This window comes from Phascolarctos cinereus, unplaced genomic scaffold, assembly GCF_003287225.1.
Source record: "Phascolarctos cinereus isolate Bilbo 61053 unplaced genomic scaffold, phaCin_HiC Scaffold_9;HRSCAF=440, whole genome shotgun sequence".
NCBI lineage: Eukaryota > Metazoa > Chordata > Mammalia > Diprotodontia > Phascolarctidae > Phascolarctos > Phascolarctos cinereus.
In genome coordinates, this window is record NW_027556402.1 from 109,297,750 (window position 1) to 109,310,273 (window position 12,524).

The 12,524-nt window shown below is 39.8% G+C and overlaps 1 protein-coding gene across 2 annotated transcripts in view; it reads right to left on the bottom strand.

The window, feature by feature from the left end:
- The window catches only part of ARHGAP10 (Rho GTPase activating protein 10), a 374,232-nt gene that overhangs the window by 165,430 nt on the left and 196,278 nt on the right, over nt 1-12,524 (bottom strand). For both annotated transcript variants that reach the window (XM_020994057.2, XM_078148947.1), the window contains exons 12-13: nt 9,920-9,962; nt 7,817-7,882 (exon numbers count right to left, since the gene is read on the bottom strand). In XM_020994057.2, the coding sequence (XP_020849716.1) occupies nt 7,817-7,882; nt 9,920-9,962 (109 nt within the window). The remainder of the gene's footprint in view (nt 1-7,816; nt 7,883-9,919; nt 9,963-12,524) is intronic.

The window sequence follows — 12,524 nt, forward strand, 5'->3', positions numbered from 1 at the left end:
TTTGTTTCTGTTTGAATATAAATGCCTTGAGGTTAAGAAATGCTTCACACTTTATTTTTGTATCTCAAGGGCTTAACACATAGGAAGTGCTAAATATGTTTATTGATAGATTGCCAAACTAAAACTACAACATGTGACTTGGATATGGCTTAAGTAGGAGCATTTTTTTCTGGTTAGCAGAGAAACTGTTGGTCAGAATCTCTCTTTCCAAGCAAACTGCTGGTATATTAATAAACTGTGTCTCACAGATTCTAGCTAAATATATAGTTTGTTTTTCTTTCACAATATGAATAATTAAATAATACCAAGAAGAGTAATAATAGCATCAAAGGAGCAATATAGACAATAAATGTTTCCCTAGAGGAGAAGGATGCAAGCTGGGTCTTGGAACATGGGCAGGCCTTGAAGAGGGGAAGACAAGACTGGAAGAAGTACGTGTAATGGGATGATGGGATGACCCACAGAGCCAGAAGGCACCTTGGAGGGCAGGGGGTCTGACTTCTTTCATTCTACAGTAGGGAATTAAAGACCCAGAGACATTAAATGATTTGCCCAAAGTCACACAGGTAACTAAACGGTGGAGCCAGCAGTCAAACCCAGGTCTTATAATTCCAAATCCTACATATTGAGAGGCATGCTTGCGAAGAAATGATAATGTCAAGAGACTTCTGATAGGTCACAGAAGGAAACAAGCTGGGAGGTGAGAACAGGATCAGATCGGGATGAGCCTTGAACGCTAGGTCATTTTAACTTTACCTAGTAGGCAATGGAGATCCTGAGCAGGAAGGGAGGCGCTTAGAAGAGTACCTGGCATACACTAAGAGCTTAATAAATGTTTGATAGAATGTTGTCATTCTTTCCTACATAGTAAACTCTTTTTAAAATAGTAAAAGTAGGAACAGAGAAATATGAATTCGAAGAAGAGACTGGATGCAGAAAGACCAATCAGAAGGCCACTGCTATAATAGCCCATAAATACATACATAGGTACATGTGAATGTGTGTGTGTGTATATATATATCTATACGTGTATATGTATGATACATATTTCATGTTTTATGCATTATATAATTTATTTCTCTCTATCACCCTATAACATATAAAACATAAAATATGATAAATATATATTATATAAATATACATATGTTTCCATGTATCACCTTATGCCTAGGCTATATTATATATACATTTACAGAATATATTACATACTTATATTCCTTAATATATTATTATATATTTCCATATTATATAATGTATACATCATATAAGATACACATTTTTAAATATTATGTAATACATATTCATATGTATCACCTTATCCCTAGGCTATTGAAATGGCCTTCTGAATGGTCTTTCTGCATACACACACACACACACACACACACACACACACACACACGCGCGAGCAAAACATGATTGTGAAAATGTTAAGGGGAAAGGATAAACCTGACAGACTCTATGAAGGAAAAGGTTCTTAAATGCACACACATATGTACAAAGTTAGCCATTTCCATGTTGTATCTCCTGAGGAGAATGAAAACTACTGGACAGAGGCAGCAGCTTACACTTCTGATTTCTGGTTTCGTCTTTGTATTACTATCACTTACCACAATGTTTTCCACATATCAAACACTTAGTCAGTGTTTACTGGATTCTACCGCACACAAGCAAATGGAGCAATAGGAAGGAGTCTAAGATGACTTTCTAACAAAAATAGGGAAGATGGGGAGATGGGAGACAATAAGTTCAGTTTTTGATATGCTCAATTTAATGTGACAGCAAACCAATTATGCAACAATGTAAGAATTAGAAACAGAGGAATAAAACTCAGAAAAAAGCCGAGGCTGGAGACAGAGAACTGGGCATCAATTATCCATATCAGGTCATTGGAACGGCCAAGATGCCTGAAAAGGATGAACAAGGACCAGACAACTGAATTTTGGGAGAAGCTCATGGGTAGAGTGAGGAGGAAAAAAGGAACACGTAACAAAGGTAAGACTGGTCGGAGAAACAAGAGGAAAAGCAGAAATGTATTTTTATATAAGTAAAGGAAGAAAGAGTTTTAAAGAATGAAGGGGAGATTAACAGTTTTGTATGCTGAGAGGTCAAGGAGAGAGAAGACAAGGGAAAAACTAGATTTGTCAATTAATCTATGAAAGAGAATGTTCAGCAAACTGAATGAGGCTGGGAAGGCAGAGTATGGGAAGTTAAATGTGATGAGGAAATGAAAACCTCATTCAAAAATCTTGACCAAAAAAAGAAAACAGAAATTGGACAATATCTGAAGAGTGCTAGAGGGACATATTTTTTTCAAAGACTGGGGATCTTTGTATCATCTTTAAAAAACAGGTGATGAACTTTTGGACAAAAGGATGAAGATGAAAAGAGAGAAATAATTCTGATTTTCCAATATAAGTGGGAGAGGATAGGATCAACAGCACAAATTTATGGGCTCTGGAAAGGAGAAGGAAAAAATATTTCCTCTGAGAAAAGGAAGAAAAAAAGGAAGATAGGTTTGAAAAGCTATATTTAGGGAAATAGAGGAAGGACAAGAAGGAAGGGAAACTCATGCCTGATGAGATACAGAGGAAGAAAAATGGCAAAGGCAGGCATGAGGGTGATTCACAGTGTTAACCCAGCAGGGCAGATGCAGCTAAAGGTTTCAAGGACAAGGGATCTAGGCTGATAGTACAAATAACAATGAAGTATCTAAGCAGTTGAGGCTGGGGAAAGAGTCCAGGAAAGATGCTTTGAAGGTCAAGCAGGATCAATCCACAGCAAGGAGAACGCTGACACCACGCATCTCCCACCAAGTTTGAAGGAACAACATATACAAACAAGGCTTCAGAAGAGGAAGGCTGACGAGGATCGGGTGCCTTTAGGACAAAGTAAAATCCAATCATATAAAAGAGAAAAATAAAACTGGAAAGGAAAGGCCACTGAGGACAAAGCAGATTATGAGTACTAAAAGGCACATTTAAGGAAAGGAGTTGATGAGAGACGAGGGAGAGAACAAATATGGATGAAGTGGGTGAAAGCAAGAATAACCACCAAAGAGTGGCTTGAAATCTGCCTCATGAACTCCCACGTGAAACAACAATACCTTAATATTTGTACACATTTTAAACTCAACATATTCAAAACTCATTTATCTTTTCCCCAAAACCTTCTCCTCTTCCAAACTTTCCAGTTACTGTCAAGAACACCACCAACCTCCCAGTCAGCCCCACTTGCAACCTAGGTGTCATCCCCAACTCTCTCTCTCTCTTTGAATGCCCAATCTGTTGCCAAGTCTTGTTGATTCTGCCTTGAAAAAGACCTCTGTAAATGTACTCCATAGTCTCCTTCAACATCGCCCCAGCCCCGGTGCTGACCCTCATCATCTCATGTCTGAACCATTACAATAGCCTGCTGGTCTCCCTCCAGCCCAGTCCAACTTCCACTAAGCTGTCAAACGATCACCCTGAAGTGTAGGTCTGACCCTTTCATCACCCACTCCAACTCAATAAACTCTAACGGCTCCCTACTGTCTCCAGGATCAAATATAAACTCCTCTGTTTGCCTTTTAAAGCCCTTCGTAACCTGGCTCCTTCCAGTTTTCTTACACCTTACTCACCTGCACATAATCTACAATACAGAGACAATGGTCTTCTTGCTGTTCTTCAAACAAGACGCTCATCTTCTGACTCGGGCATTTTCACTGGAATTTGCTCCCACCTCACCTCTTGCCTTCATTCAAGGCTCAACTATAACCCTACCTTCTGCAAGGAGCCTTCCTTAATGTTGGTGCCATCCTACTGAGATTACCTCCAATTTATTGATATTTATCTTATTTGTACATAGCTGTTTGCATGTCATTTCTCTCATAAGACTGTAAGCTTCTCAATGGCAGAGGTTGCTTTATCTTTCTTTGTTTTTCCCAGTGCTTAGCACAATGCCTGGCATATAGTAAGTGTTTAATAAACACTTGTTCCTTGTTGACCTGAATGACCTTGTTTTCTTTCTTTGTTTACTCACATCTAACTATACATTTTGTGATTCTTTCCCTCATTTTTTTTTCCTCTTTCTATTACTCTTCATAGGTAGCCCCCCTCCCTCCTTACTTCCCCCTTTTCTACCGTCCTCCCCCCTACTGCAAGCTCTGTGGGCCTAGACCCACACGCAATATCAAAGCAAGGGTGAAAAGAGGATTAATAAAAACAAGATAGTTTTTCCTGATTGTATCCCCAGTACAGAGCTTGGCACACAGAAGTGCTTAATATTTTCTTCATTCATTCACAGGTCACAAAATCAATAAGTTGCAATGTTAAAATCTAAACTTAGATCCTCTGTCTCCAGGTCCAATGTTCTTTTCACTACTCCAAATATTTAGTAAATGAAAAAAGAGACCAATGGAGATCAAGTGACTTCTCCAAGATTATGTGTAAATAAAAGAGATGACCTCCTTTCTCCCTCCTGACAAACCCTATTCTTCCCTTCTTTTCAATTCAAGCTCACCTTCCAACCTTCTCCAGGTGGCCCCAGCTACCCTCCAATCAGACAACAATTCAATTCACCATCCTTAATGCAGTTTTATAACATAAATTTTTTCATTATTCCCCAATATGAAACTCCTTCTTTTCATGCAAATGAAGAATTTGTCTATAACATCTATTAGAGTGGCCTGTGGCAGCGAGTTTACGGGACTTGCCTGGTCACACACAACAAATGTGCATCAAAGGCAGGACCTAAATTCAGGTCTCCCTGATTACAAAGGCCATCCCCCATCCATCAGACTATATTTGATCTCATTGATAGAAAAAGCTAAATAATAACAATGTAATAAATTAAGCATCATCTTCTACATGACCATGGGTAAATCACCTAACTTCTCTGGGCTTTCAGATTCTTCATCTGTGAAGTAAGCTTAGACTAGAGAATCTCTGAGGACCCCTGACTCAGTAAATCTATGACTCTATGATCAATGTCACTATAAAAAAAGGCAATAGGGAAGGGAATAATCAGGCTAATTAGAATAATCTCAATACACAAGGAAATCATGCTTGAAACAACATACAGTTGACACCCAATAAATGGCTCTACTGATGAGAAAAAAAAAGGGGGCACACAAAGACTAGGACTGAGGCAGAGACTGAAATTCACAAAAGCGTAACACAAGATGGAGAATGGCTGGTATGTGGCTGAATAGGGTTGGGTGAATGGGGACACCAGAAACAACCTACTGATGAAGACATTTCACTGTTTTATAGCACAAGTAACGCCTTTCACATTTTAAAAGGGATTGCTACCTAGTCACAAACTCTCCCCTCTTCTGACTAAATCTATACTCGAAATTGTTTTGAGGCTTCAGTAAGATAATGTTCGTAAAATGCTTAGCACAATGCCTTGCACATCGTAGGCGCTTAATAAATGCTCATTCCCTTCCCTTGTTCCCCATCGCTCCCTCCCTTTCTATTAAAAGCAATAGCTTCTTGTAACAGGAAAAAAATATATTTTCTGGGATCCAAAGGACTGAAAGAGAAAACATTAGTTTTTTTAAAAAATAAACATCCAATAAGAGACTTTTAAAAACGTATTTTTCGCTAAAAAAAAAATCTCCAAACGGTATGCAAGCTCACTTATGTCTACCCATTGCAAGACACACATTGGCGGCCCAGGAGAAACAGGTACTTTATCTCTACAGACAAAAACTTTTAAGTAGAGAGTATAAAAGCCCCCTTTGGAGAAACACTTCCTTTTCATTTTTAATTGAACAACACACACATACAAAGGAGAAGATGAAAACCTGTCCATTTACAATCTGTCCAGCTGTGAACCACAACAAGACTGCACAGTGAGTAGTATTTGAGAACTGCTTTAAAATTGTACAGAAATCTGGAAAGACCAGGGAACAGAAAGAAAGTTGTCAGGTCCTCTCCAATGCAGCCAGAAACGAGTGAAAATTCTTCAGCCTGCATTGCTGTTTAAAGAGTCAGAAAGAAAAGGCTTTCTGAAATTTGGGCTTTTCTTGTGAATGGGCACGTACCCAAATCACAAAGCAACTTATATATCCATTATCCAGCATTCTAATTTCACAGGTGGCAGTCTTGGCTTCCTGACAAACGCTTGGTTTCACAGAAAATGTGACTGTCTGTCTGTCTGTCTGTCTGTCCCCCTGTGATGTTGTCCAAATCTAGAGGAACAGGGATGGACAATACAGGAGCGAGTCAAACATTCTGCTTATCCCTACCTTGCAAAGTCTCTGGACAAACAGAACTTCAACCTCTAATGAAGCAGGCCCTTCCAAAAAAGTCAAATTTCACAATGGCCAAATGTTTGCATTCCCACAGTTTGCTTAACATGGTGGACAAAGTACAAGTAGAGAATCCATAAAAAGAACCTTCAGGTGCACCCACAAATGGTGGGAGACACTGTCTTTTCTTAAGAGTACAGTGAGGAAACATAAAAGCAGATTACATGTTGGTAGGTAAAAATTATGGAGACCCAAACCAGTCTTTCAGCACTACTTATTTGGTTTCCCTTCATATTCTGGTCCAATGACTCACCATTCCCTAGCCCCATTCTGCCCTCTCTTGCCTCTACACATTTGCACACACCAGGTCCCACACCTGAGAAAGGTTCTCGAGACAGCTAGGTGACACAGTGGATACAGCACTGGCCCTAGAGTCAGGAGGAACCAAGTTCAAATCTGACCTCAGACACATACTAGCTGTGTGACCCTGGGCAAGTCACTTAACCTCATTGCCTAGCCAAAAAAAAAAAAAAGGTTCTCCCATTATCACCACCTTTTGAAATCCTTTTCTTCTCTCATTATCACCTCCTCCAAAGTTATCCCAAAAAGCCCGAGCTAGATATGATCCTTCTCCCTTCATACCTCTTATAGCATGCTGTCTGACCTCTCATTATGCATTTCACACATATACAAACCAGGATAAAAAATTCTAGTACCCTACTAGACTATCTATCTATCTATCTAAGATATAGATTTAGATATAGATAGTTTTATATAGATATAGATATAGATATATACACATGCATATATTAGTAGCAAAGATAATAAATTTTATATTTGTATACCCCCGCCTTACACACAACAGGCACTTAATGCCATTTTAAAAACTGAACTGCAAATGGGCCTGAGTTTTGAAATGGCTTTCAAGTTTTACTAAGGAAAAAGATGAAAGGGAAAAAGAGAGGTCCATATTGTATTACAAAATAAATGACCAGCTAAGAGCAGGAAAAAAGTAATCTCAAATACCTGAATGGGCCTGTGAGCCCACTGAGCCCAAAAAGGGATATTCTCCCTAACATCACATAACTCAGCCATGCCTGCCCCTCTTGGGTGGGTCTGGTATACATCCGCCATAAGCTCAGAGCACCAGGGTCACCCCGTGAGCTTCCTCTATGCCTCCTGATGTCACAAGGATACCAATGGAGCACATGGGCAATCCAGGGGTGAGTCTTCTCTCTTACCACATGATCAGCCCATCTTCGTGTCTGATGCAACATTTCTTTGATGACATCCTTACCTGGATTATCTGCAGCTCCTCATTTGTTACACGTTGCCTGGTGACCCCCACCACATGTGTCTCCCCTATTCACTGAGCTAAACTCAGTTTTCGGAAAGTATAGTGCCCCGTGACTCTCAGACTTACAGTGAAGGACACTTGCCTATTTATTTCTTCTACTCTGATGCGTTTAAAATCAACATGCCCTGTCCTTTTCAAAAGCAGGGTGCATTCTAAGTACATATCAGATCTTTTAAATACTCATATCCTTTAATGAATAAAAGGATTCAGGCAGACAGTCATGTTACCTCGTGTTTCAACTGCACGGATGCATTTTCTGAGAATTGTGAATCCAATCTTATCCAGTTGTGCACCTAAAAGGAAAATGTTAAGCACATCATGAATTACACACGTTTTTCTTCCTTACAAAGCTGGAAAAATAACATCTGGGCTCATTTTGATGTAACCATTTTTTTTAAAGGCCACATGTTGAGCTACAGCAGCGATCTACACTGATGATCTTAGTATATTCACTGGAGCACACATTCAGAATAACAGTGTATTTACTGTTAACAACAACTTAAAATGCTAAAGAAGGTTGTTAACTGAGCATCCATCTTCTTCAGCAATGAAAAAACAAATAGATTAAAAACTCTTCAAGGAAAACTTCAGCCCCAAATGGCTGAGTATATTTTGTACAAAATTCCAAAAAGAGCTCTGGAGAAAATTAAAAAAAGAAAATGAGCATGTTAAATGGCCCTTAAAAAAAAAAAGCCATGCCCTCAATGTGAGTCAGGGGCAAATGTCATTCACTTTTTTCCTCAATTTTGCAAATCATAAAGTTGGCTCAGAAAAGCAAGGTCTCTGAATTTTTTTAAATAAAAACTCATGTTTTGGAAGCCATGTTTCATATCACTCTTCTAAATGTTTTTAATCATTTTAATACTATTTTCAAAATAATTGAAATCTAAAAATCATTTGGTAGGCAGGCTATAATAATCTAAATATGCCAAGTATACCTAGGTATATAGATAATCTAGAATATGCCAAGCAATTTCCTTTTCTTCAACATAAACATTTGCTTTTACAAAGGAGAGTACATTTTGTGTCCCAACCGAAATCAATCCTGAGGATTCTGAGCAAAGCACTGGTGGTTATGAACAACCACTCCCCATCCATTAAATAGATAACAAGACAGTACCACAATAAGGGGTCAGCATTTCATCTCGGTCAGCATTTCATCTCAGTGCTTGAAAATCAAAGCCTGGCACGTGGGTCAGGATCCATGTGGGTTTCTCCACTATGCAGGCCCTGGCCCAGGTTTTAATGGGGACAGCAGAGATAATTAGCCCACCCATGCACTACCTATCATTTCAGAGTGCCAAAACATATAAATTGGTCATGAACCATTACTATCCTATTCACATGAGAAGGCTCTTCAAAATGTTCATGAAATTAGAAATTAGAAATGTTCACGTCACAGAGACTCGTAAGCTCGTAACTGGCAAACGCTGTGTCTTATTCATCTTTGGATGTGGCCCCATCCCCTCAAACCAATATCTAGAAGATGCGGAATACAGAGTTGTCAAAGGAATTAATAATACAACCATCAAAGGAACCCACTATAATAAATCTGTGAACTGAAGCAATTTGATGCTGCTCAAACTCTTTCAGGGTGTAAAGCTCCTCTGGACACATAACTTCGTATGTTGATTATGCAGGAAATGTGGAATCTCTCCAAAGTTCATAACCCAGCCATTCACACCTTAAATGCCTCCCAATCTTACAAAGATCATATTTACAATGAAATCTGCAAACAGTTCCCAATAGCTAAATCAAGAGTACAGTCAGTCAATACCACTGTTCACATTTCTCTCTCAGTTGAGCACACCAAACATGATGAGACATCCCATTCCAGACCACACAGCTTTTTGCATAATATTCATTTTCAGTTTGGTGGTTTGTTGGTGTTATTTTCATTGAAACACTTGTATTCCCTCAGCCAAAAGACATCTGAATATCTCCTCTATGCCTAGACTCTGTGCTTGGAGTGGAAAGAGATACAAAAAAAGTCTTACTCATGGACCTCAAGTAGTCTGGGAGCTGATACTCCCTTTGAGAAGACAGTATTTAAGACAGATATACTACAGACTGTCGAGGAATAATGGAAAACAGGACATAATGAAATGTCAACCACTGTGTGGTTGGTCCAGACAATGAGTACTATTTCAGAGGCAAAAGAGGTCCAAGTGGGAGGCAGTAGCCAATAAGAATCTGAGTCGAGCCCTTAACAAACTGGGTAAAAACTAGATAAGTAAAGAGGAAGGGAGGACAGCATGAGGAACATTTTAGAGACAGCAACGAGCCCTGTGTACTCAGACAACGGAGAACAAACAAGACTTAGTACTTACCTCCTTCCCGTCTTAAGTTGGCTCTATTCAAACTGGGAAGCAGCTATACATATATTTTAATAAAGAAAAAGAAACAGGAGAAAATACTTCAGTCACGGCTCCATACTGGGCAAACACAAAGGCACAGCTCCTCTTTTATCAGTAAGAATGGTTATAGATGAAGCAGTACAAGGTCAACAGAAACAAAAACATGCACAAAAAAAGGATTTAGTCAACCTAGAGTGCATTAACGGCTTAGGCTCTAAGGAAGGCGGCTTTCGAACCCTCACTCTGATCTCCGCAGAAAGTGAGCACCAACAAGACCTGATAGGAAGGTGGGTAGTGTGGGATTTTATAATGAATCTTACAGACCACGTCAAAGGTTTTGCAAATCTGAAATGTTCAGTGCAGTACTTACAGCACCACATGACAAGCCTTTAACTCCCAACTCTTACTTTCATTGCCTTCCTTTGAGGCTCAGCTCAAAGCCCACCTTATATGTGCAAAGGGCCTAGTCCTTCCCCTCTGAGATCACCTTCCTACTTCCCACTGCTGCTGGTGCCTTCCCCTCTAGGATAACATGCATATGCCTTGCACGGAAATAGTAATTTTAAATTATTTTCTTTCATTTTATAAGCATTTATATTCTCTACCTCCCATCTCTACCCCTACCATTACCATTGAAAAATTAAAAAAAAAACCTCTTGTAACAGATATGTATAGCCAAACAAAACAAAATCTCCCATTAGACACATTCAAAAATGTGTGTTTCATTTGGTAAAATTAATTCTCATGTCTCTGTTTGGAGATAGGCAGTAGTCTTCATCATTGGTTATGCCTATTTATTTACATTTTGTCCTCCCCTCAATGTAAGCTCCTTGAGGGCAGGATTTTTTTTTTTTTGGCCTTTTCCTGTATCTCCAGTACTTTAACACAGGTTTCTAGCACATAATATTTGCTGAATGATTGGCCATGGCTCAAACAGCCTGATGGCATCTCTTGCAAAGACCAATCTAACACTAAGCATTTATTATACACCTACTAAGTGCAGAGTGGGGCAGCTAGGTGGTGTCATAGCTCATTGAGTACTGGACTTTGAATCAGGAAGACTCATCCTCATGAGTTCAAATCTGTTCTCAGATACTTCCTAGCTGTGTGATTCTAAGCAAGTCACTTCTCCCTGTGTGCCTCAGTTTTCTTACCTGGAAAATGAGCTGAAGAAGGAAATGGCAAACCACTCCAGCATCTTTGCCAAGAAAACCCTCAATGGGCTCACAGGAAGAGTCAAACAGTACAGAAATGACTTAACAACAACAAAATACAAAGCACCTTCAACACGTCTTAGCTATGTGACCCTAAGCAAGTTTCTTAGCCTCACCATGCTATGGACAACAACCGACTGACTGATAAATTGCAGAGAAGGAGCTAATCTGCCTTGGTAGAGGGCATTTTTTTATTCAAGGAGCTCCCAATACCAATGAAAATCCAAGGTCCAATCCCTATCCTTATCTCCCGGTAAGTAGATTGAATGGCCTCAGAAGATAGTGCCTTCCTCCTCCTTGGAGGTCTTTAAGCAAAGGCTGGATAAAATATGACTTCTCAAGTCTTTTGTAGAAGGGATTTTTCCCCCAAGTAAGGGCTTGCCTAGAAGGCCCCAGGGGTCCCTCTCACCTCTGAGATTCTATAATTAGAAGAAGCAAGCCAGAGTGGACAGGGCATCAGATCTGGAGTCTGAAAGCTCTCCATTCAAATCTCATCTCAGGCACCTACTAGCTATGTTACTTCACTTCTCAAATTGAATTTCCTCATCTGTACAATGGGGAGGTTAGACTCAGTGATCACTAAGGTCCCTCCCAGCTCTAAACCTTTTAAGCCCATGATTCTGATCCTAAAATTGCATCCAATTTCCCCTTCCCTCCTTCATGTTGTCCTTCAGCATTTTCCCTTCTCCAGGTTCAGTCATCCTTCTTATCCTGAACAGCAAAAGCAGGAACACCTCCCAACAACAGAAATGGGGTATCATTAAAAGGTCCAGCAGCAGTGTGGTCAAGGAACTGCTCGTTGGAGTCCTAGCACAGAACTCATCTTCTGGCTATACCAAAGCAGGGAAAGGTATCTCCCACCCAAGGACGACCATGATTTAAACAACTTCATCTGAAACAGGAGAGTTCTGGCCTAGCAACAACTCTAAGATGTTTAGCCATTGGCTCATTATTCTAAGGGCACACTACCTTTAGAAACATGCCCTGCCTCAGTTTCCTCACACAAATATGTAGCAGGACTTTTAATATCTGGAGGCCTTGCTGATGTTCACTTATCTCTGGACTAATCGCTTTGCTATTTACTCTGAAGGAAAAGTCAGGCTGGGTATCTTCAAGGTCACAGTGCCATTGATGGCAAATTTATTTCCCAGGGACTGCGGCAGGTAAGCTTCTCTATGCAAACTGACTTTTAAACAGACCTCTTTATTCACTGGGGACAGATGTCCATAGTCTCAGCTTTATGTTGACAACAGGAGATTAGCGGCTTGCTTTGGGATCTCAGTTATATGTGATGTTGTCAAAGAAGAGATCAGTCTCTCTGAACCCTACTAAAAACCTCAAGGGCATATTAAGAATAAACAGAC